At 49.4% G+C, this 25067-nt stretch overlaps 1 protein-coding gene and 1 pseudogene across 1 annotated transcript; one reads left to right on the top strand and one right to left on the bottom strand.

Moving 5' to 3' along the window:
• The first annotated feature begins 9157 nt into the window (after positions 1–9157).
• LOC139059789 (putative nuclease HARBI1) lies at positions 9158–10574 on the top strand (annotated as a pseudogene).
• An 89-nt stretch (positions 10575–10663) lies between these two features.
• On the bottom strand, positions 10664–13759 carry LOC135912323 (uncharacterized). Its single transcript, XM_065444733.2, has 4 exons — positions 13703–13759; positions 13351–13616; positions 11914–12183; positions 10664–10947 (listed from the first exon to the last, which is right to left on the bottom strand). Exons 2-4 carry the CDS (start codon positions 13502–13504, stop codon positions 10664–10666), a joined length of 708 nt encoding a protein of 235 aa, XP_065300805.1. The 5' UTR covers positions 13505–13616; positions 13703–13759.
• Positions 13760–25067: the final 11308 nt, after the last annotated feature.

Below are 25067 nucleotides of genomic sequence, written 5' to 3' on the forward strand. Positions count from 1 at the left end.
GCAGAACTTTCGTTTTGTGTGCGTTTGCGAACGGGAGTGAATGGCAGGAGGGTAACACGCCTTCCTGAAACGAAACATTCGGAATAAAACTCTGACGGTCGGACATATATCAAAGGACCACGATATGAACCACCTTCAAGTCGGTATCAGCTTGAAAGGGGGGAACTCTGATGAAACATTGTCAAGCGGATAGCCTTTTAATTATCGCAAGGATATCTTTATTGAACTTCTTTACCATAAGGTGAACTTCTTTACCTTAATTTTTTCTATTATTAACACCTCCTGTTAATATAAGGTTGCTGTCTTTTATAGGCTCCTGAACTGAAAAGTAAGATATCAAAAATACGTTGTTGCGTTAAATGTGTAAATGCAAACCCAACAAAAGTCCTAGTCCATTTCCCAGTATTCACTCAATGAAGATGCAGCACGCCTATACTATCAGGTTGTATAGAGGTGAAGAACGAGGCAGTTCCAAAAGATTGAGTCACGAAAATAACTCATTATAAGGACAGCTTGCACTGGAAAAGAAAATAACACTCAAAGCACAACGATGGCTACGCGCAAAGTAGTGCTTCCTCTGAATCTGATCTAGGGATCAAGGCATCGGTTCATCAGATTGGAGCGCTCGTACATTGCAGCGCGATCTCGGGTCCGCATATGTGAGTGAGAATTTGAGCCAGTATTTGCTTCACGCGCGCCATCTGATAAGATAACGCTCTTTAGATATTGAGTCCGTGATGACATTCTGGATATTAGCAATATATGTAGGCGCGTCTTGAGCTAATTGATAACATTGGAACAGTGGTTGCACGCTAAAGAAAGCTCATCTAATAAAAACACAGTGTACAGTTGCTTTAAATATTAGCTGACCATAGTGCTCGTAAAAAGGGCGCCCGAGACCGCACAGCGGCGCCGACGTACCAACAGCGCAAGAGCTACACATTTTCCGAATACTGGTATTTAGTGAACCAGTATTTCACTTGTCAATATAGCCCTGTATTTCAGGGGTCAATTGCGCCACAGGCACTGTGTCGGAGCTCATATTTCACGTGACTTTACGTATGTCAGCGTTAATTGTCATACTATCACAGTCTTTTCTACTTTATGTCTTAACATTAGAAAGCCAAAATATATGCAGCAAAACCCTAATTCTAATTCTTCAGTACTTTTAGTTCTATCGTACATGTCTGCCCTGCTCCATATGTTACAACGTACTAAAGATATATCTAATGCTTTTCGCCACGCAGTTTTTATTCCTGATGATTCCAGGAAAGCGAGCCTGATGCCGCAAATGCTCAGAATATCTAAACGGGAGCGCGCACACCTTGAGTGATGTACCGTAGCGCTGAGGTGCTTCTTGTATATAGTAGCGGAATCGGTCGTAAAAGCAGAAGTGCACCGTTGGGTACATGCGTTTAGGTTCACGAACTATTCAAGAGGGAGCTATTGAAGGTATTCAGCAGTGTCATGAGGAAAGAAAGAGCCGAACGACTCCTTGAGTCCAGGATCCAGCTGCCAAATGAGCCCATCCGTGTTGCGTCAAAGAAATGAAGCGCCTATTTAGCCGTGCCGACCTCGAGATGACCGAGGAAAAGAAAGTTAAGTTTTTAATGCGCGGCGTAAAAGAACAACTCTTTGTGCAGCCTCGTCCGCCAGCCGCCAAAAACAGTCGAGGAGTTCATGCAAGAAGCCAGCACGATTGAGAAGACCCTCGACGTCCGGGCTCGGCAGTACAACCGCCCGCCCTCTGTGCAATCCGTCCGGACACGACGACCACCACCAGCGACAACTTGCGGCAAGTGATCCGCGGAATGGTTCGCGAGGAGCTACGCCGATTATTGCCATCTTCCGCACAGCCGCAAGCAGCAACTCTCATGGATGTGGTACGGGAAGAAGTGCAACAGGCACTTGGCACCCCGACGGCCACAGAACCCCAGGCCATGACGTACGCCGCTGTAGTACGCACTCCTCAGCCCCAACGACAACCACTACATCCTTTCCGACATGAACAACTTGTTCCCGGACACCGCCTCCCTGCCCCCGCCCGCCCAGCCTACGAGCAACGCTCAAGCCCCAGGAAATGCAACGCCTGGAGGACTTCCGAGAACCGGCCGTTGTGCTTCCATTGCGGTGAGGCCGGCCGTATTCTTCGTCACTGCCCGTACCGACGTATCTGTCTTCGAGGATTTGCCGTTGACGTCCCACGACCACGCTTCGGCCAACATCCGCAGGAAGTCGACGAGTACCTGCGTCGAGAGAAGTACACGCCGAACCGCCTTTCACGCTCACCATCACGGTCAACGTCGTGCTTTGCGTCGCCACGCCGCAGCTACGCAGTCGCGGTACGGGGAAGGTCTCCGAGCCCCCGTAGGGGAAACTAAAGACGGCAACCTCTGGAGGTGAGGTTGCTCACGAACGAAACGCCGAAGATCCTCCACCGACAACGCTCTATGAAGACGCTACACCCGCTACGCAGCATGAAGAAGCCACACTCGCTGCACCGACGCCGCAGAAAATGACAACCCCGACCACGACGCGAACTGCCTTCGAAACGACGCCTCCATCCAGAAACGCTTCGGTGATCGACGCCGAGGGCGACGTGCAATGCAGGAGCCAAGACATCCGACTTAGAAGTGGCTATCGACGGTAGGAAAGTCACTGCTCTAGTTGACACAGGAGCCGATTCCTCAGTGATGAATGGAACATTCGCTGCGCAGCTGAGGAAAGTCGCGACCGCTTGGGATGGCCCACAAATTCGCACCGCAGGTGGCCACCTCATTACGCCATCAGGACGATGCACAGCGCGAGTGACTGTCAAAGGACACACCTGTCCTGCGACCTTTGTTGTGCTACCGCAATGCTCCCGCGAAGTGATCTAGGGCTTGGATTTCCTTAGTGAGCATCAGGCGATCATCGACCTGTGATCCAAGCTGATTACACTTTCGACGAACCAGACCATCCCTTCGATGAGAACTCTGGGAAATCACTGTGCCCTGAGCATCCTGAAAGAAGAAGTCAGCATCCCACCCCGTTTAAGCGTTATCGTGACCGTAGGTGCCATGAAAGCCATTAACTCTGAAGGCATAATCGAGGGGAACAGGCAGTTGCTTCTCGACCGAGGAATCGGTATCGCAAGAGGCATCGCGCATTTCCGCAACGGCCAGACCGAAGTACTGCTGACTAACTTCAGCGAAGAATACCGGCACATTAACAAAGGAACGGCGATTGCTTTCTTCGACGAAATATCCGACGTACGGGATTCCTTCGCCCTCTCCGACCCATACGCAGAAGATTCGTCTGACCATGAGAACTCGCCCACTTTCGACATCAACCCAGGCCTGTCCCGGAACCGACAAGACCAGATCCGCAATCTGCTTCAAAGTTACAGCCAGTGTTTTTCGTCATCGCCAAAGGTGCGACAAACGCCAATTGTCAAGCATCGCATCATAGCCGACCAGCACGCCCGACCTCTACGTCAAAGCCCCTACCGTGTGTCGCCGCGAGAACGACAAGCCATCCGGAACCAAGTGGAAGAAATGCTTCGCGACGACGTCATCCAGCCATCAAACAGCCCATAGGCTGCACCGGTTGTTCTAGTGCGAAAGAAAGACGGCGCACTTCGATTCTGCGTTGATTACCGCCGCTTAAACAACATAACAAAGAAGGACGTCTACCCCCTCCCCCGCATCGACGGCACACTGGACCGGCTTTGCAACGCCAAGTATTTCTCATCGATGGACCTGAAGACCGGCTACTGGCAGATTGAGGTCGACGAAAGAGATCACGAGAAGACAGCATTCATCACTCCTGATGGGCTCTTTGAGTTAAAGGTGATGCCATGTGGTCTCTGTTCCGCACCAGCGACGTTTCAGCGGGTGATGGATACAGTGCTCGCAGGCCTAAAGTAGCAAATTTGTCTGGTATATTTAGATGGCGACGTTGTCTTCGCCTCGAACTTTCAAGAACACCTCAAAAGACTTCAGGCAGGGCTCGATGCTATCAAGTCGTCTAGCTTAACCTTGAAAGCCGATAAGTGCCACTTTGTTTATGCAGAGCTGCTGTTTCTTGGCCACATCGTTAGCAGAGAGGGAGTACGCCCAGACCCGCAGAAAACAGCCGCTATTGAACAGTTCCCACCGCCGGCCGATAAGAAAGCTGTGCGCAGATTCCTTGGACTGCATGTGCGCATATTACCGGCGATTTGTGAAAAACTTCTCGCGCATCGCCGAGCCTCTGACCCAACTATCGAAGGCAAACGTGCCATTTAAATGGGAAGCGCCGCAAGCAGAAGCCTTCAAAGAACTCCAGCGCCGTTTACAGTCTTCACCGATCCTCGCGCACTTTGATGAAATCGCTGATACTGATGTGCATACCGACGCAAGCAGTGTGGGCCTAGGCGCCGTCCTCGTTCAAAAAAGCGATGGGCTGTAGAACGTCATGGCATACGCTAGCCGCTCCCTTTCCAAGGCCGAGGCTAACTATTCCATGACTGAGAGGGAGTGCCTTGCCATCATCTGGGCTACGTCGAAATTCCGCCCCTACCTGTACGGACGACCGTTCAAGGTGGTCAGCGATAACCACGCGCTGTGCTGGCTTGCCAGGAGTTTGACGTCACCGTGGTTTACAAGTCCGGAATCAAACACTCTGACGCCGATTGCCTCTCACGAGCCCCTGTAGATGCGCCACCACCGGATGACGATGAGGACGCCTTCCTGGGACCCATCAGCCCCAGCTCTTTTGCTCAGCAGCAACGCTCGGACCCTGACTTAAATGCCTCATAGAGTACTTGGAAGGCAACGTTTCTTCGCCCCCTGCCTCACTGAAGCGAGGACTTTCTTCCTTCTGTGTACAGAATGATGTCGTCATGAAGAAGAACTTCGCAGCGAACAAAACAGCCTACCTCCTTGGTGTACCTGCTTGTCTCCGCGAAGAAGTTCTACAGGCTTCCCACGACGAGCCGGCAGCGGGACATCTCAGGTTTACTCGCACTCTCCGCCGCATTAAAGAAAAGTATTACTGCCCCCGCCTTTCTGCCGAAGTCGCACATTATGTGAAAACCTGCCGAGATTGTCAGCGACGAAAGACACCCCCCACCCGACCAGCAGGATTCCTGAATCCCATTGAACCCCCCGCAAGACCCTTTCAGCAGATCGGCATGGACTTGCTTGGCCCGTTCCCAAAGTCAACGTCTGGAAATACGTGGATCATCGTAGCCGCCGACTACCTGACTCGCTACGCCGAGGCAAAAGCCCTACCTAACGGAACAGCAGCAGAAGTCGCCAAATTTTTCGTGGAGTGCATTCTTCTGCGACACTGCACCCCCGATGTACTCATCACGGACAGAGGAACAGCATTCACGGCGGAACTAACGCAAGCCATCCTGCGTTACAGCCAAACCACCCACCGGAGGACAACTGCATACCATCCGCAGACCAACGGACTGACCGAGCGCCTAAACAAAACCATCGCCGATATGCTCGCCATGTATGTCTATGCCCAACACAAGACCTGGGACGTCATCCTGCCATTCGTCGTCTTCGCCTACAACACCGCAGTGCAGGAGACCACCCAGATGACGCCTTTTAGGCTCGTCCACGGAAGGGAGGCCACGACCACGCTAGACGCCATGCTGCCCAATGTTACAGAAGAAGAGAACGTCGATGTCGCCACCTAAATTCAACGCGCAGAAGAAGCTTGAAGGCTTGCCCGATTACGAATCAAACACCAGCAACGAACCGACACCAGACGCTACAACCTACGAAGACGCAACGCGGAATACAAGCCAGGAGACCAAGTCTGGGTGTGGACGCCCATTCGGCGCTGTGGATTGCGTGACAAGCTTTTGAGCCGCTATTTCGGCCCATACAAGGTTCTTCGTCGGCTAGGTGAACTGGATTATGAGGTCATCCTTGACGCCATGACTGCATCCCAGCGACGCCGCGTACGACCAGAAGTTGTTCATGTCGTCCTCCTGAAGCCCTATTATACGCGCTAATGGGCGCTGCATTTTTACACTCTGTGTTTATTTTCGCACAGTTCGTTTTATTTGTTGCTAGTGGCATCATTTCTATTTATGCATCGGGTCGATGCCTCTTTGAGGGGGGAGTAATGCCGCGAATCTATGCAGTGCTCGCTCTCTCTTCAAGTCTGCCGCCACGCCACGCAACGCAAGACGCGCTGCCGCCATGCGACGCACGGCGCGCCCAGTTGAGACGCGCCAAGACGCGCTTTAAATTGAGCGCAGACGACAACGGCGGGCATTCTGTTCGACGACCGCCGAGCACGCTGGTCGCCTCGCCGTCGCCGCGTAATTCAGGGCATTGTGGGTGCAAGTCCGCCCAATAAACAGTCTTCTTTCGAGAAACTTTTGTCCGTCCTCATCGTCCCTGCGACTGCCGTCACCACTACGTGACAATATATGCAGCAAAGCCCTAATCCCAATTCTTCAGTACTTTTAGTTCTAACGTACACGGTCATCCACTTCCAATTTGAACACGGCTCCGGGCGGCCGGCGAGGGCGGCGTAAAGCCCCTCAATTTTCCAAAAGTAGCGCCATTCTTAGATCATTCCGCCACCCCGCTCACCCAGGAGCTTCCTCCTCCACTCCTCCTGTCGCCGCGGCCTCCTCCGCCCCCCATTGGCCAATCTGTGTCACGTGAAAGCAGGCCCCGCGCTTTTGTATATTTTTTTTCTTTCCGGCGCAGAGCAGGCGCCGCGCTTTTGTATATCTTTTCTTTCCAGCGCGCTGCGACCCCCATTCTTGGGCCTGCGCGACGAAAATACGGCAGGCGGTTTGAAGGAGCGCGGTAGTTTTATACAATGTGTTAGGGCCGAGTGCTTAATTGCGATGCCGTGCTGCTGCGCCTACGGTTGCCACAACAGACCCAGTGACGGCAAAAAGCTTTTTGCTTTACCATCCGCCGGGCGCAACGCAAAACGAAGAAAAGTGTGGATTCACAAGATCGGGCGGGCTGACTTCGAGCAAGTGGCAAAGAACGCGCGGGTTTGTAAAGTAAGGGCCACGGCTCCTCCAACCTCTTCTTTTGACGCCCGTGTCAAAACGGGCCCGTGTCCAGTGCATTGGGGGCGCGTTAAAGAACCCCAGCTGGAAAAAATTTAATCCGGAGCCCCCATTATGGCGTGCCTTATGAGATCGTGGTGTTGGGATGTAAAACCCAACAATCAACTTTTTTTCTGTCTTGTGTGCCTTGACTGTTCCAGTTAACGCAACAATGCTTCCTTGTGAAAACTTACAACGCAAAAGAATACAGACGCACGTAGTATACAGAGATAAAATTAGCACTTCAACAAAAGTGTTGCTGGTGCCAATGAGGGGAGGGGGATAATTATTTTCTGAACCTCTTTCCAGTTGTCCCATCAAGTTCCTTCTTTTTTTTCTATCAAATTCTAACCATTTGCACTGTAATAAATAAATAACGATTTTATATGCTGGTGCGTTGTTCAAATTATCTATACCGCCTATGTGTGAAAACGTTGCTCATGGCCACCACAACCTGTGCATGAGCTACGTAAATCTAAAAGGCGCGGAACAGAAACGGCCCTGCTGCCAGGCATTGCTGACCGCAGACAGTCGGAATCTCTCACGCGCCGGCCGAACAAAAGCATCTTGCCGGTACGTAAATTAACCTACGAAACCACGTGCACCTACTTTCACGCTGTCAAAACCTGAAACTCTGGTAATTACTCGCGTGTCTGAGCACACCGCGTGCTTGCGTCGTGTTTCAGCAACACGAACTTTCAACGTGCGCGCCCTTTACGCCTTAAGTACGCCTTGAATAATGGTGCTTTTCTCTATTTCTTCCGCAAATACGACACGACATTCTTAAGGCCAGTTACCGACTGACAAAGCAAGATCTAGATTGAAAAAAAATTACCGACGATTACGTTACTTCCTAACGCGAAATTTGAGCGCAGCAAATAAGCTGTTTCACCTTTTCGATAGATTGAGGCAAAGAAATCGAGCAACACATGTATGCGCTATCACAGAATTTTTTATTTTATTTTTCAGAAAGAACTGGCAGATAATTTCGCAGTGGCGAACGGCAGCGGCAATTTCGGCTCGGGCGGTGCACATATCCGCCGCCACCGATCTGGCTCTCTGATTGCCACCGCACAGGGGTTGCATTGGAGGAGGAGCGAGACTCGCAGGAAGAGGGCGGGGGGGGGGGCGGCGTGTAGACCCAGCGGAAAACGATGGGGGCAGAAGCGCGCGCAGCAAGCGGACAACACGATAAAGGGAGGAGGGAAGAGATAGCAGCGACTGACTGATGCCGCTGACGCCGATAGTGAGTCAACCCCAGCTGCGGAGTTGGTTTCAGGGACAACGCCGCCGATGCGGAACAGGGGGGGGGGGGGGGGGGCGACGGTGTTCTATGCAGTCACGTTATCTTGACTCTCTAGCGGCGTCAGCGGCATCCAGCGGTATCAGTCGGTCGCTGCTAGCGCTGGGGGGATGAAAGGGGGGCGGAGCTGGTTACGAGGCCGACGACGACGCGAAACCCAGGAACGGACGCCAAAGAGCTGCGCTCTAAAACTGCTCCGCAGGACTCGAACGAACTTTTCCGCGGATTTCCTCCCGTAGCGTGTTAGCCGTCGTCTGCTACGGCAGGCCCACCACCGGCGGCGCCACCGTCGAGGCCTCGCCGAGCGGAGGAGGAGGGAAGTGAATGGCGCTACTTTGGGAGATTGAGGGGTTTTAGGCCGGCGCTCTGCGGAGCACCGCTCGTGGGCGCCGGGGTAACTAACGCGCCGCGCACTGGCAGCCACAGCGTGGCCTCAGCAGCCAGCACACACTAGTGCGGGCGCGCTGTAGCAGACGACACGGCTGCGGCCACGCTTGTGGCGGCCAATGCGCCGGCGAGTAGAGAGTTTTAGCTTGAGCGTTTTTACGGCCAGCGGGGGGGAGCGGGCGAGCGGCTACACCAGCGGAGAGGCGCGCGAGAAAATAGTTTTAGCCGGGCGGATCACCCGTCTTCTCGAGCGGAGTAGAGTCACTTGCTCTGCTGCTCCACCTATTGGTCACAATTCGAGTTAGAGTGAAAAGAATATCAATTAAACCTGCTAATAATGCGCTGAAACTGTTTAGTAAAGGTAGGTTGTGTGTTTTTCGTTAGTTGTTTGGTAAGTGTTACGTTTTAGATGTAAAAAAGAGCAGTCTGTTAAACAGAATATGTTCGCCAGAGCTGGCCAAGTCAAGTCGAAACAAAAGAAGTAAGCTGTTTCCGCGCGCATTCGCGAATTGTCGGCTGCTACTGCTGTTTGCATCATGCCGAAGAGCATACTACAGGACCCGCTGCTGCTGTCGCAACTGACCTGGACCGAGATTGGAGATGTGCTGTGCCTGGAGGTATTTGGAGAGACACGACGTGAGCCACTTTCAGTGCACGGACGTTTGAACATTGATGCTATGGACGATGGCGTCTTTAGGACGTATTTTCGTTTCGAGAAGGAGCATATAGGCAGACTTCAGCGTGCCTTGCGCATACCCGATAAAGTCGTAACTGCGCAAAGGGTTGCGGTTCCCGGAGATAAAGCCCTCTGCATTACCCTACGACGGCTGGCATATCCCAACCGGCTGTGTGATCTTGAAGATCTTTTCGGGCGGCACAGTTCAACGTTGTCATCACTGACGAACGAAGTTTAGCGCCACATCGACGAGCGGTTTTTTCATTTGCTCGACGATGTAAATAACCATTCCTGGCTCAATCTCGACACGCTGGAGAAATTCTCGCAGGTGAGTTGCAATTACACCAGAATCAATGTCAAGGTTGTCAAAATTTGCAATTACAAATTTACACTCAAAATGTCACTTAAAATTTTCAGGCCGTTCACGCAAAAGGTGCCCCGCTGACAAACTGTTGGGGGTTCATCGACGGTACAACAAGGGCAATATGCCGGCCAACAAGAAATCAGAAACTTTACTTTAGTGGGCACAAGCGGTTTCATGCCTTGAAATACCAATCCATAATGTGCCCCAATGGAATCATTTGCCAATTGGATGGATCATACCCGGGCAGCAAGCATGACGCTGGTGAGTTATAACGAACACTTGAAATCAAGGAAGTGTGTTCAGTGCAATAATGCGATGTCGCACATTGTTTTCTCCTCCCATACCAGCTGTTTCAAAACGGGTGCTGATCATTTATAATTCCCTTCTACTTTCAGGTAACTTCGGGATTAGCAACGTATATTCGAAGCTAGAAAGGCTCGTTCAAGGGCGTAACTTCTGCATTTATGGAGACCCCGCCTATCCACTGCGACCTCTTTTGCTGAAGCCATATGGTGGTGTGTCCATTACACCGGAACAGTGCGCGTTCAACAAAGCTATGAGCAGTGTAAGGCAAGCCGTGGAGTGGGGATTTGGAAAAATTGCAGGACTGTTTGCCTTTGTTGACTTTAAGAAAAATCAAAAGCTGTACCGCCAGAACGTGCCGCGTATCTATAAAGCTAGTGCGCTTTTGGCAAACTGTCATACATGTCTGTATGGCGCCCAGGTATCGCACTACTTCGGCCTCGATCCACCAGATCTTGAAACTTACCTTACTCCTCGGTAGTTTTGCCATTCACACATCTTTCTGAAATGTGTTTTATTGAAGCACAAGATGTACAACACCTTTCCAGGACAGTTTTCTGGCTATTCATGTCATGCGCGATTTGCGCTCAAGAAATCAAAAATCGCTTTAGTCTGTTCGCTTAACATCATCTCTACCTTCTCAAGCAGTTTCTCATGTTCTCTGTCATACCGTCTCACTTCAAGCTCATGTTTTTTCTCCTCCAAGTCCAATCTGCGCTCCTCTAGAGCGAGACGCCGCACTTCATTTTCAATTTTTTGTTTCTCAATTTCATGCGCTTTTATGCGTAACTCGTAGTCATGTTTTTCTCGCATAGTTAACAGCTGCAGGCCGATGCTCTGTAACCCTCGGGTTCCTGCAAAAACAGAAAAGCAGTTTTTTATCAACCTTAAATTCAGTTGAGCTTCTCCACTGGAGCAAAATAGTCACAAATGTTTCTACCAGACGTAGTCAGTTGACATGTAACATTCGCGGGTAACCGGGACTCTGTATACAGAACGGGTACCACATTATGTATACGTTGTATCAAAAATTAAAAGGACTGTTGCGAGGACAGTAAACAGTTTATAACCCCTGTGTTTCTGCTTGTCTGCCATTTTTGTTTTGTACGTCTAGCAGAGTTCCTCTTGCAATGTAGCCTGTGTACTAACTGGCAGAATAACAATGAATACATCATTTGTTTCGGTGGGTTTTTGGGGTCCTATACACACCAGATTGCAAAGTACATGCGGAAAGAGAAATTTCTTGACCGTGTGAAAAACAATGACGATTGCGTTTTTTTTTCTCCACAATTCATGTCAAGACCACAATGGGGCAGGAAAAAGACAAACGCGCGTTCGGCGATCGGCGGTATGTTAGAGTAATGTGACTTCTAAAAAAGTATAGTGAATATGTTCAATCTGAGCGACACAAAGATTTTCGTGCCGATGGCGCACTGAATAAAAAATTAACGGATGGTGTTTAATATCCTGCGATACCATCATAAGACATGCTAGGTTGTAGCTGCCCTGGCAATACATAATTAGCCTTGATAGTCAATTTAATAGCCTATTTAGCCTACATAATTAATTATATCCTCACTAATTATATTGTAACTAACTATATGGTATATTACAGATTAATGAAGCGCTGCATAGGAGTCATCATACAACTCCTGGTACAGTGGTACATTGCGACCAATAAATAATTCGGCCGCCACCTGCCAAGGTGATCTACACTTGTCAAGTTCTGGTACAACCGCACATCAAACTATCATACAACGGCGTTTCAACCCAGCGAATCCTTAGTCTTTGCACAGTTAAAATATTCCTTCAAATACTACCTCTAGTGGTGACGGGAAGAACTTGTCGCCTAGCTGCAGGCTGGCGCTCTCCTCCTTGGTCCGTTCCATTTGTGGGCTGGGGCTGTGTTCCCCCGGCGGGGATGGGTTGCTGCTCTGGACTGACATTTGCAGAGTGCTGGCTATGCACTTGTCTGTGCACATGTTGCTCAGAACGGTCGCCACTAGTAGCAGCAGCTCCAGCAGCCGAGGTCTCTGGAGAATCCGGCTCGTACATAGTGAGGAGCAGGTGAGCAGCCGGGGATTCTGGTTCTTACGTGTAAAGAAAGGTAGACACAAAAATGTAGCAGCCTTCCTAGGAGCCGCTTTTCATGTGCACAGATAAGTAATGTATATCGTCTGTTAATTTTTACAAACCTCAGCATTTGCACAATTAAGTGAGCCCACATTAAAATCAGCGTTATTATGGTTGGCAATCGTCACCCTTCGCTTTGCGAACTCATGACGTTGTGGTTTACTTTCAGTTATTAAGTATGCTAAGTTCCCTTCGATGGAACCCACGGAACTAAATTTTTTATCGGGTTTAAGTCCTACGCTGAAGCCTGGCCCGGACCTAAGTGTTCAAGGCCAAGCCCGTCCCGGGCGCGTCTTCACAGTAAGGTATCAGGCAAATCGATCATATGACCAAATAGATCTCCTTCATGTCAATCAAGAACTCCCGCAAAAGAGCTCCAGCCGCAGTAACGCTTGGAGAATTTTAATGCAAAATGAGGTGATGAGGTGTGTTCAATGGGTCGAATTTTTGAACAGCTATCTAGCGGGCGCTCACACATAACCTATAATCGGTAAAATTTCCTTGCAGCCAGTGGTATAGCTTTTTTTAATGAACACAATTTAACTGATCAAGTGCACAGCTGAACTCAGCGCCTTTCAATAGAGACTAAAAATAAAAAAGGGAATCGACCTCGGCTGCATCAGCAAGGAGCAACACGTGAGTGCGGCTTTTCATTCCTGCTGCTGCATTACGAGAAATGTTTTTTTTTTTTATCACTCATCCGAGGCCGGCCGCGCGGCACTGACGGTGATCGACTCGGTTTAGAAAGACTGCATAAGCTTTCTCTCATTTCGCGTCAATTGCATTTCGATGTGTGTGCTGTTTTATTTACGAGCCATTCTCGACAGTAAGCGAGCTGAAAAATTCAATGCAGTTTGATTTGCCAATTATTGCGCGGGTTATGTTTGGAGGCTAATAGCCAAAGCAACAAAACAATAAGAACATTCACAGCAATGATCAGTGAAGTGAGCTCTAAAGACTTTCAATATGACAGGCTGAGGCACTCGACTGCTCTGACTCATCGGACTTATTTACAGTGCATAGAATACCCGCAACAATTACCACTCATAAGCGCTTTTATATTGCAGCAGAGAAAATCAAAAGCTACAACATGCAAGGTTAGAGGCACACATGGTAATACTTACCATGCCTTGATTCAGTTTCGCAACTTCGGTCGGCAGCCCCGCTCGGATTACTGCTGCAGCCGGTCGCTTCCTGCATCAACATAGCACCTTCCCGTGGATCCGTCAGGGACACGGAAGCTGAACACTCGGCTGTTGCGGGCCGTTTTCTCTTCATAATGCCCCCACTTCTTGGGGTTATCCTCGGCTCGTAATTTATTGTCCGCACGTAGTCCGAGAGGTCTTGAAGAATTTGTTCTTTCTCCGCGTATTGCTCTTCTGTACCAGACCTGATTAATGTGAAAAGAGCATGCACGTCAATTAACGGCTGCCTATCATGTGCCCGGTGTTTTAGTTGTGCAGAAATAAAACTCACCTTTTAAGGTTCTTGGCGTCCTGCTGTCGCCAGTATCCGATTAGCAAATCCACGCGGTTTTTTTTTTTTTTCCGCGCAGCGTAAGTTGGCGGCCCACCGCGTGGTTCACGATGCGCACAACTTCAATCCATTTATGGTCATCCCCAAACGGTCTCGTCGCTGCCACCTCACGCAAAAGGCACAAGTCTTCCTCAGCGGTGAAACATCTCCGGGCTTTCTTGACTTCTAAACGGGCCTGAGCTGCGGTCGCCGTCGACAACGCAGCACCGCCGGCGCTTGTGTTGACGGCTGCCATCTTGAATACCCATACACGCCCGCGCGCTTTTACGCACGCTCGCGCGCTGCCTATCGCTCCGCTGGAGAGGGCTTCCCAGCGGGCGTAAGCTGCGCTCCGTAAAAACGCTGGCCGGCCCAGCGACGTGCGCATGCGCAGTGGCGTCTGCGCTCCTCCGCTCCGCTCCGCTGGCCGTAAAAACGCTCAAGCTAAAACTCTCACCCCAGCGCCCACGAGCGGCGCTCCGTGGAGCGCCGGCCTCGCCGCCTCCCGGAGCCGTGTTCAAATTGGAAGTGGACGACCGTGTACATGTCTGCCCTGCTCCATATGTTACAACGTACTAAAAATATATCTAATGCTTTTCGCCACGCAGTTGTTTTTATTCCTGATGATTCCAGGAAAGCGAGCCTGATGCCGCAAATGCTCAGAATATCTAAACGGGAGCGCGCACACCTTGTGTGATGTACCGTAGCGCTGAGGTGCTTCTTGTATAATGTAGCGCAATCGGTCGTAAAAGCAGAAGTGCACCGTTGGGCACACGCGTTTAGGTTCACGAACTTGACTTGCGCCAAGATAACGGGTCCAACCTTTCACAATTAGTTTATGAGAATCCTAATTCACCATCAATACGCCGGCTGCTTTTACCTGCACCAAATAAAACCATTCAACCAATACAAATATTGATGACAACGTTTTGTCATGCGAGTGTTAAGAGTGACAACCTTTAAATGTGGAATCAGCTGCGAAGTTCTGTGCGTAATTTAAAAAAAAATAAATTAGGGGGTTTTACGTGCCAAAACCACTTTCTGATTATGAGGCACGCCGTAGTGGAGGGCTCCGGAAATTTCGACCACCTGGGGTTCTTTAACGTGCACCTAAATCTAAGTACACGGGTGTTTTCGCCCCCATCGAAATGCGGCCGCCGTGGCCGGGATTCGATCCCGCGACCTCGTGCTCTGCAGCCCAACACCATAGCCACTGAGCAACTAGGGCGGGTACGTGCGTAATTATTGAAGGTACGTTAATTACATTTTCAATAATTGATATGAAGTGGCTGAAGAAAATGAGTACCTTGGAGCCCGTCCTCGAGATCATGTAGCCTAGCGAATAGATTTTGATTAAACATCGTTCTTTACGAGCTATGCGAACAATTATTTTCCAATTAAACGCTCTTGGAAAGCGTAACTGGCGCATAGAAGGAATGCCTATAAAGTCAGCCTGACCGCAACTAGCCTTTTGTGATGTTAGCAACAGTATGGCTACGTGAGCATAATCCTGGTGGCCAGTCCGCTTTCTATTTTATTCGTGCTGTTTTTTCGGAGGCGAGCAGTTTAATCTTATAAAGCCAATATAGCAAAATAGGAGCGAACGTGTGCCGCAGAAAGCTTGCTTGGTCGAAGAAGCAAAGCAACACGCAGTGTTGTTGCAGATTTTGCACGTCGCTGGCATCGAGACAATGCGCTGCCGCCGATGGAAGGAAGATAACGAAAGTGAACAGCTCGCTAGCTCCTCACGGAGTCTTGCCGATGGTGACGGTGCCATCGTGACGAAATCCGGGGCGGCGATATTGATGGCGCAGGTGTTTATTTTTTTTTGCGTTGGTTTCGCTTTCCGAAGAAGATAATGCTGTAGATACAGTGTCATTCGTTCTTGCCTCGTAGATTTCAATACGGGTTTCAATAAACTCTACATCCCATTCATCTCAGAGAGCAGGTGTGAGCGGCGAAAGACAGCCTCGCTCGCTGGCTCACGCACGCACGCACGCACGCACAAACACACACACACACACACGCATGCGCGCGCGCACGCACGGACACACACACGGACGTACACACACAGAGATAGGGTACATGGTCGCCCGCATGGACATTAGAGTGATTCAGTTGAGCGTCTTTACGGTACGCCCAAGTCCGAGCTGCCCCGCTAAGCCACAGCGTAGCGGCGGGCAATTTTCACGTTTTAGTTATGCGTTTAGCGTAGCGGAGCGGACCTTCAGTTTTTGCAGCGCCCCCTGGACAAATTCAGGTTAATGAAAGAAAATGAGTACGCCTATTGGTCACTCTTATAAAGTAAGACGTACACATGTATATATATCACTTATTTCTCCATGAAGTATCTAGGCGTGCGTTTGTAGTTTGCTACCGTTCCATTTTATCCTATGAAAAATAAAGTGCCGTCTTGGGGAACGCCACGTGATAGCCAGCGCGCTTGCTTTCTGCATCCAATCCAATTCTTTCTGACGCCATCGCTAGCCAAAGCGCTGCGCGGCGCACTCCGCTCAGGCAGCTTCTAAAGGGCCGTTTATAGTCCGACGTAACGCGCGCGCTCGCGCACGCTACGTTACGTTGGCGAAAACAACTCCTTCTATAGACCAGAACACGCTAGTCTCGCACCCAGACTAACCTAACGCATACTCTCGCACCCGGGTTGCCCGGTCGACCGGCGCCATTTTGTATTGGGCTGCCAAAGTGTGTTCGCCGAAGACCAGTAGACATGGCAAGCGCCAGCTCTAGGGCTCCAAAGTGCGGAAATGTGCCCGTTCACACGGATCCAAAGTAGAAGAAGTCATCTGGGCATCACTGCGTCGTGTTTGGATGCCAAAACAACCAGCGGAAAAGGAGCAGGTTGCTTAGCGCTGTTTGCGAAGAGCACAACACACGTAGGGAATCGTGCCGGTGCGGTGTTTTCAGCCTGCGCCGATTTCCATCCGCAACGAAGAATGCCAAGCTGCGCCACCGGTGGATAGCTGCAGTGAATAGGAAGAACTACTAACCCAGTGAAAACGCACGAGTGAGTATTCGATTTGTGTATATTTTGGTGCCACGTTCAACTTTGCGCCCTACAAACGTAATAAGTGTAACACGTAGGTTTGCTCCGAGCTCTTTCTGGGCAACAAGCCTACAGAGCAGAATCCCGCGCCGGTGCTTCGCCTTGGCTATAACAAAAAGGCAACCCTTTTCGTGTTTTCATTCAGGCAGAGCTCCCGACGGTTAAGCGGAACAGTTGAGTTTGTGGTTGGCGATACTTGCAGCTGGTGCACGGAATGACCATTAAGCGTGAACGACAAGTTGTAGGCCTTGCTGGTGAGCGTTATTGCTAATGAAAGTAAACCGAAGTCTGCTCGTCACGTAGCATGCGTCCACAAAAACGTAAATGACGACTACTCGTCGCCGAAGGTGTTCTTGCAGCGCACCTACCTTTACGAGCTGGTGTTGCAGGTGTCATACGTAACGAATTCATTTGAGCCTCCTGAGCTCTAAACTGCGTGCGGGCTGTTATGCGGGGCAAAGCGCAAAATATTTCCGTTCATATGGCGAGGAATATAAGGTGCTTAATTATTCTTGTATTTTGTAACAAAATTTTCATCGTTCTCACTAGTTTTTTTTTTTACTGTTTTCTTTTCTAAGGGAGCGCCGACAATCCGATGGCCTCGCACAAGCGAAACAGGTCTGGTACCAGGTAGCTGCAGTTGGTGGGGCTAATTTCTTGGAATGCAGGTGCGGTTGTTGTCTTGTACCAAAGGGGTCCTGATGATACAGCTTTAAGTAGCGATGGTAATTTTACGTGCCCTGTCATGGTTTGTGCAACTGTACAACACCTGCATCTGTCATGCTCGCCCTGTTATACGGGCTTTGACTGCACGTGTAGTTGAACATTATAACTACTGTAGTACCTCATTTTCCAATGAGTGCAGGTTTAGCATCATATGCTCCTTGTTCGAGTGCTGTAGGCTTTTGTTCTGAATGTTGTACTCTTAAGTGGTTGCACGATACAATTGACCTGGTGTATTTTCTATTTCATTTTGAGAGGACTTTATATCTTCGCAACAGTGATGGCATGGGAAAGAACTACAGCCCTTCTTACTATAACATCTATTTTGTTTTCAATGTGCAGGTGGTAAAGGGCAGGCATCTGCTAACCAGGCAGTCAAACGACCTCGCCAGTTGGTTGCCAAACGCGGCCAACCCAGTAGAGACCATGACAAACAAGACCAAACTGAAAGTGCAGATGACAGTGTTCTGCGTGCTTTAATAATATATGGCACCAACACAGTGCTGTAAATTCCTTCACAGGTTACGTGCCAAAAAGCTCACACGTGTTCTAGCATATAGCGCGCGGTTTGTACAAACGTAATAGCGTACTTACCCGATGTATTCGCTTCTGCAGTCTGCACAGCACTCAGTGTGGCCATTGCGGACTGGCATGAGGTCTTGAAGTTTGATTGAACCCAGACAGCGAAAATGACAAGTTAGAAAAAACGCGAAACACGCCTTCCGCCCAGCTAAAAAGCCCAAGTTTCGCTTTCGCGCCGGGTCGCATCTCCCGGCGTGGCAGCCCAGGCCTGCAATTTCGCGGCGCTTGGGATAGATGGCGCGACCGGCGCTCATCAATATGGCGGCGTCCTTTGAATTCACGGTGTTCTGGTGTATAGTCCGACGCACTGCAGCGCCGACGTAACCGGCGGCTGCCAGCGGGCCCCGACGGGCCCGGCGCAAATTTGGCTCCTGCTCCATTCGCACGCCGGCGCCGCCGACTGCGTCGATCCACAATGCATTGCGCGCGAAGAAAAAGGCGCCAGCACAACTCCGCAGACGGCTTTTGCGGACGGCGCGCGACTTGGCGAAAGTTCTGCGCATGCTCCGAAGATAGCAGCCGACTGCGCGCGCGTTGAAGTATAGAGGGGATGGCATCTCGGCTGGCGCAGCGCAACCGACGTAGCGTGACTGACCGCGAACGACGCCCGCCCGCGCGCCGATAACGTCGGACTATAAACGGGCCTTATGCGAACCGTGTTCCTCGCTCCGTTAGTCCGCTTACAACTAAGCGGATGGCGTATGCGCATTCGCGCTTCCGCTCCGCTTAGCTGCTTAGCGGAGCGTAAACACGCTCAACTAAAACACTCTATTTAGAAAGGTCCATGCTTGCCCACACACAAACGCCTGTATGCTCGCATACGCATACACGCGCTCGTGCGCACGCAGAATCAAATATGCAGACACAAACACGCGCGCACACGCATATGTAAGTACACACGCACGTACGCTCAAGGCGTGCACGTGCATATATACTCACTCTCGTTCCCTGCTGCTTCACAAAAACATGCGCGTGCCAACAGACTGATTGACACTTCCTCTGCAATTACCGTTCAAACTCCACCTGTAATAAATCTTCTTGCGGTTTAAATGTCGCGCTTTTTCAAGTCAATGTGCGCTCTGCCGAGATTCTGCAAGACCATTGGCTCCTGTCGTGTGGCATAATCGCCCATTCCTGGCGAAAATAATGCTTCAAAGCACCACCATTGGTCCGAATATAAGCTCCACAAATGCATATGTTGTTAAAAGGGACTACGCTCTCGGTGCAGTCAGTTGAAACTTGTTGATATTATGCCGACCATATTGAAGTAAAATTTTCAAAAATTTTGCTTATTCAGGTACGCATGTGTGTTGTCATTAAGTTCCACAGAATGTTAAAGGTGCAGTGGTGCATAATTCCTGAGTATGTCTATGCTACAAGCCACGATAGTTTCTTTTTCTTTAGAGTAGCACCCAAAAAAAAGTAAATTATGGGTTTTACGTGCCAAAACCACTTTCTGATTATGAGGCACGCCGTAGTGAATGGCTCCGGAAATTTAGACCACCTGGGGCTCTTTTATGTACGCGTAAATCTAAGTACAGGGGTGTTTTCGCATTTCGCCCCCATCGAAATGCGGCCGCCGTGGTCGGGATTCAATCCCGCGACCTCGTGCTCAGCAGCCTAACACCATAGTGTAACACCAACACATGCGCATCCTTGTTGTTATGTGGTCCAACGAATAAAATTTGATAATGAAAGCGATGACATAAGAAATTAGCCCCCCATTGCTTCGTCTTAGAAAGTAAAAATAGAAAGTTTAAGATTTGAAGAGCACTCCTGAAAAAACCAAAACCCTACCTTGTCTATCAAGCTAAGTCCTACTGGCATTAAATAAAAATAGCACGCAGCAAAGCATTGAACCGTGGCCAGCATTATGCGGAACAATGGGTTGAAGCGATTAAATGACTCGGCCACGGCTTCTAACGATTCCGCAAGCCATATGCTCGGGTTTTTACAGATACCACGCGAATTTGCGCGAATGCGTTTCAAAAAGCGTTTTTGGGAACCGTGTTACCTCATGCGTAAAAAGTCGGGATAGGCATCAATTGAAAACCGAGTCTCCGGAATACATACACAGTAGCAACGTTTGCGATAGCAGCCGTAGTTTTGGCATAGCTATCGTTTTTGTCGCGAAAATGCAGGGAAAATGTTTGTCGTTTCCGCAAGGTGCTATTGCTTCATTTTTAATCGCTCTGGGAACGAAATTCTAGCTCTCCACAGTGTCATCACTGCATTTGACTCCTGTGGATTGTCTTCGAGAACATGTGTGTCACCTGCATTTGACTCTTGTGGAATGTCTTCTAGAACATGCGTGTCACTTGCATTTTTGATAATTTACCTGCAGCTTGATTTTTCGTGAAAAACCTGCTCGTTCCATTGAAAACATGCTAAATTCGTGCCGCGGTCGCTTGGGGCGGATATATCAGGAAAGCTGCATGTGTCTCGCACAACGGTGTTTTGCGTCAAACCCAGCAATTTAAATCTGCCTCACTGCATATGCCTTTAAATCTGTTGCTTGAATTGACGCGAGAATGATTGAAAGCGCAAGCGCCGAATAACTTTCGGTAATAGGACTGTCCGTGTGTAAAACCAATTTTTACACGTGCACGCGCGCGCGCACACACACACACACAGACACACACACACACACACACACACACACACACACACACACACGCACGCACACACGCAAAAAGATAAGACAGTGCAGTACGTTCGTACGTTTCACATTTTGTACCATAAGTCTCACTCTGAACACGCCATAGTCTATAAGCGGTCATAAATTTACGTCTGATGTTTCTTTTTCTTCCCAATTGCCAACACTAGTATCAGCGTAGAATAAAATACACACTCTTGATAGTAGCACCATCAAGCTACTCCAAAGGTGTGCTATTAAAGCTTATTCCAAGGAATGAAGCGTAATATTCTGAACAGCTTCTCGGCCTTAAGCAATATGAAAGCAAGCTGTCAGAAGATGGTGAGTTAAGTGAGATGTTTAACATAGAAGACGTGTAGCTCCAGTACAAAACCTTTATTAAAACGCACAATTCAAGAAATTCTGACACTATGTCACTGTATTTCGTTAATGCTTTGATGACTAAAGGCATTTTGCAGCAGCCTTCCTTCTGGTAGGTTTCCAAAGAGCTATATCAATGGCGGATATGCGCACTTGGCGGTGCACAGCGCAGGAAATTATTTAATTAAAATTTTTCGAAATAATCCACTGGCGGTCCTGCACACCCCAAGCTATTTCTTACCACTCCCTCTAGAGACAAAGCACTTACACTCAGTGACGATTGAAGAATTCTTGGAAATCTTTTCCCCAAAGAATTTGCTGAGTCTGCCACTTCGCATCGCCGTTTGAATGCGTTTTCATGCGCCACTCACAGACGTCAAGCGTATGCGTTTCGCTGCGCCAAAGAAGCGAACATCACGCCGCGATCTCAGACGCACCAACATGAGGTTTTCAGTCGCTGTTGTGTCTGGCGTGTAAGCCGAAAATTTCTCTTAACGGCTTTGCAGGCACCTTGCTACCACAACACATTTGTTATGATTGGCGACTATATTTCATTCGTAATTAGGTTGCGTGGTGTGCTGCAATCTCTCTTTTATGGTTCATAATATTCTCTTCATATATAGATGACCTTACAAAAGCACTAGGAAAATATGAAACTACTAGCTGCGCAGGTGACACTGCACTTGTGATTCTATGCCATCTATTAGCGAATATGAAGATATGACTAGCGCCGAAATCGCTTGCCTCTGACACTGGCGTTGCCATAATAAATTACCACTCAGCATTAGAAAAGCATAGTTGAAATATTCAGTACTGACGAAATGCAGCCTAGCCGAGTTACTCTCGCTCAATGCTCTCGCTAACCACAACATATCGCTGTAGCTTATTCACGGCTTAAACCGCAGCATCTAAACCGCCACATCAAAGGCAAATTTAAACCGTAACATGAAAGGCTCGATCAAGGACATATTGCAAATTATTTTCACCCCTTTCCTTCTTGATATTTACATGGCCTAACAGACAGGAAAAGATCAAGTTTGGGTAGTTGCTGCAACGTCCCATTCAATCATATTAGGGACGAAATGCGCAAACGTTATTATACAGCAGCTAAGATATTGAAGTTTTCACCTAACCCCGCCCCCCACCCCACCTGCCATGATGGCATAGAGGTTCCAGCTACCTGATTTCGATGGGCGAAATATACATAACTGGCCATGTACCGTGAATTGGGTGCAAGTCATAGAACTGCGGATAGTCGAAATTTTCTGGCGTCCCCCACTAAGACATTCCTAATATGATATCACATCGTGCATTTGGGGCGCAAAACCTCTGAACACATGTGTGTTTTTTAATTTCTTCCTACTGAAGATTAAAAATAGAGTACGCTTCATAAGTGGTACTAAACAATATCGTCAATATCGTCAATTTCCGTCAATGTAACACTTGCGCTTCAGCTTCATAGACGAAGACATTTCCGTATTGTCTGCTTACCTTTTACCGAGTTTTAAAATTTATTTGTTTGCATTTGTCTTTGTATATATATATTCCATTTTAAAAAAGGGCGGCTACATTAGCAGTTTCCATTCTTTGGGTAAAGAAAAAAAAACTTCTTAGTGCACATATCGTAGGAATGAAAGAACGTGTTCATGCCTATACATTTTTGCTGGAAATATTCACCTCGCTCTCGTAAAAGCGTACTGTCTCTTAGTTGCGTTCATTTGAAGAATGTTAAGCGGGGTATAGGAAAAGTATACGTGAGGGGGTCGCCGTAAGTTTTTGCCATCACCAGCTTAAAACCAGCTTTGAATGCCAAGCTGAAAGACATAAAGCTGCAGGCTTTCCTGACAACATGCTCTCAGGCTTAGCGGAATCGCTTGTTGCAGATTTTAAGAAAGAATAAAGGAGTCCATTGCAAGCTGCCTATGAGAATGAGCCGCCTACTGCAGAGACAAAATGGCACGTGAAATTCTTCAGGCCTTTCTTATTCGCGATGTGCTGAAATGTGTGAGTTCGCCTTCTATAAACTTATGTTGAATTCCAATGGCGGAGTCAGAGCAAGTTTTTCTGCTCGTTTCGGAGCAAGTTTGTTCCAATGGCAGAGTGAGGGCGGGAGTAAGGTGTTCCAATGAGAGAGTCGGAGGGGATTCAGAGCGGGAGTCACTCCGTGGAGCAGAAAAAGATGCTCCGCCAAAATCGGCGGAGTGGACCGGAACTCTGCGTGACGTATTTCCTTTACCACGTTTGTCTGCTGGGAGGCGCCACCGGTCACGACTCGCGAGGAAGCAAAAGCTGCTGCACGCTTGGCGAGATATCCATTCCGCACTTTTCAAAAAACAACAGGTGAACGGCGCTGAAGAGACAAGTGACCGGTGCGCCGGTGCTGGGAGCAAACAGCGGAAGGAAATGACAACACGCAAGGTATCCTGGGTAACTCTGTGATAGAACATCCGCTTCCACCTTGCTCCGGTGGCGCAGGTTGTGTTCCACTCGCGGATCCGGAGGCGTTGCTCTGCGCCAGAGTCGAGTGCTCGCTCGCGGAATCCGTCGGCTGTTCCGACTCCGCCATTGGAATTCAACATTACTAGATAATAAAGATCAGTATATCTTGAGATGATGCATGATCTTGCGCATGTACCTACGTGGGCATTTCACCCTCTACCTTTTACCCCTTCCCGCTCCACTCCGATTGTATTTATAATTCTGCCATCTTACTGATAAACTTGGTTGCTAGTGGGTGTTCTCTCCTGTCGCCTTCTTCGTTCCTTGCTACCATTTGCGGATAGAAAAGGATTTTTGCTTGCCTAAACAATGCATTTGGATAGTGTTCGACTACAGGCGCTACTTCCTGCCAAGCTTACACAAAGTAGCGAAGCGGACTGGGGTTCTCCTTTCCATTCAGAGGAGTGGACAGACAGACAGACAAAGAACTTTATTAATGGTCCTGAGGAACCGGCGTTAGGGTACCCCCCTTTTCAGGGAGTCCCCGTAGCCGTCGCGGGCCGCACCCACGTCGGGGTCGGAAGATCGTGGTCCTCCGCCCTGTCGCAGGCCCTCTGGACAGCCCGTAGTTGCTCTGAGAGGTCGCCGCTCTTAAGGGCTGCCTCCCAGTCGGTTAGAGTGGTTAGCGATGAGCTGCGTAACGCAGGGCATTGCCAGAGCATATGGGACAAGGAGCAGTACGCCTCCCCACAGTCTGGACAGTGGGGTTCTACGTTAGGCGCGAAGTGACTGAATCTGCCCCTGGAGGGAAATGACCCCGTCTGAAGCATGCGAAACGCCGACGATTGTGGTCTATTAAGTTTAGGGTGTGGTAGCGGAAAGGCCCGCCGAGCAAGTTGATAATGTGTCAAGACTTCGTGGAAGGTGAGAAGCGAATCGCTATACAGCCCTAAGTCGCCGCCCGTGAGTCCACCTGAACCGCCGCGGTGTGTAAGACCTCGCGCACAGTCATGGGCCAACTCATTGGCGTTAACAAGCTCAGAGTGTACATTGATTCCCATATGGGCCGGGAACCATTTGATGCTATGAAAACCAGCAGCCCCCTCGCTGCCGAGGATGGCCGCCGCCTCCTTTGAGATCGAGCCGGAGGCGAAAGCTCGGGCTGCCGATCTGGAGTCTGTAAAGATATTGGAACGTAGAGGGTCCTTCAGTGCTATAGCTATAGCAACTTGCTCGGCTACTGTTGAAGAAACCTTCCGCACGGATGCTGAATTAATGAGAGTGCCATTACAGTCAACCGAAACTACGGCATAGTGATCAGAGCACTCGTACTGGGCGGCATCAACGAAACATGCCAGATTTGGAGTGGCAGCAGCCGCTTTTAACAGGGAACGAGCCCTGGCTACCCGGCGCCCTACATTGTATTGAGGGTGGACGTTACGTGGCATGGGATCTACCTTGAACGTATCTCGGACCATGGGTGATAGGGTCACGTTGCGCTC

The sequence above is a fragment of the Dermacentor albipictus genome, chromosome 1 (assembly GCF_038994185.2).
Source record: "Dermacentor albipictus isolate Rhodes 1998 colony chromosome 1, USDA_Dalb.pri_finalv2, whole genome shotgun sequence".
In the NCBI taxonomy this organism is placed as follows: Eukaryota; Metazoa; Arthropoda; class Arachnida; order Ixodida; family Ixodidae; genus Dermacentor; species Dermacentor albipictus.

Excerpts from the sequence above, each read along its gene's own strand:
- LOC135912323 (XM_065444733.2), bottom strand. The coding sequence starts at position 13,504 with ATGAAGAGAAAACGGCCCGCAACAGCCGAGTGTTCAGCTTCCGTGTCC. Across the intron at positions 12,184-13,350 it reads CGAAACTGAATCAAGGCATG|AACCAGAATCCCCGGCTGCT; the intron begins GTAAGTATTACC and ends TTTACACGTAAG. Across the intron at positions 10,948-11,913 it reads TCTTCCCGTCACCACTAGAG|GAACCCGAGGGTTACAGAGC; the intron begins GTAGTATTTGAA and ends CTGTTTTTGCAG.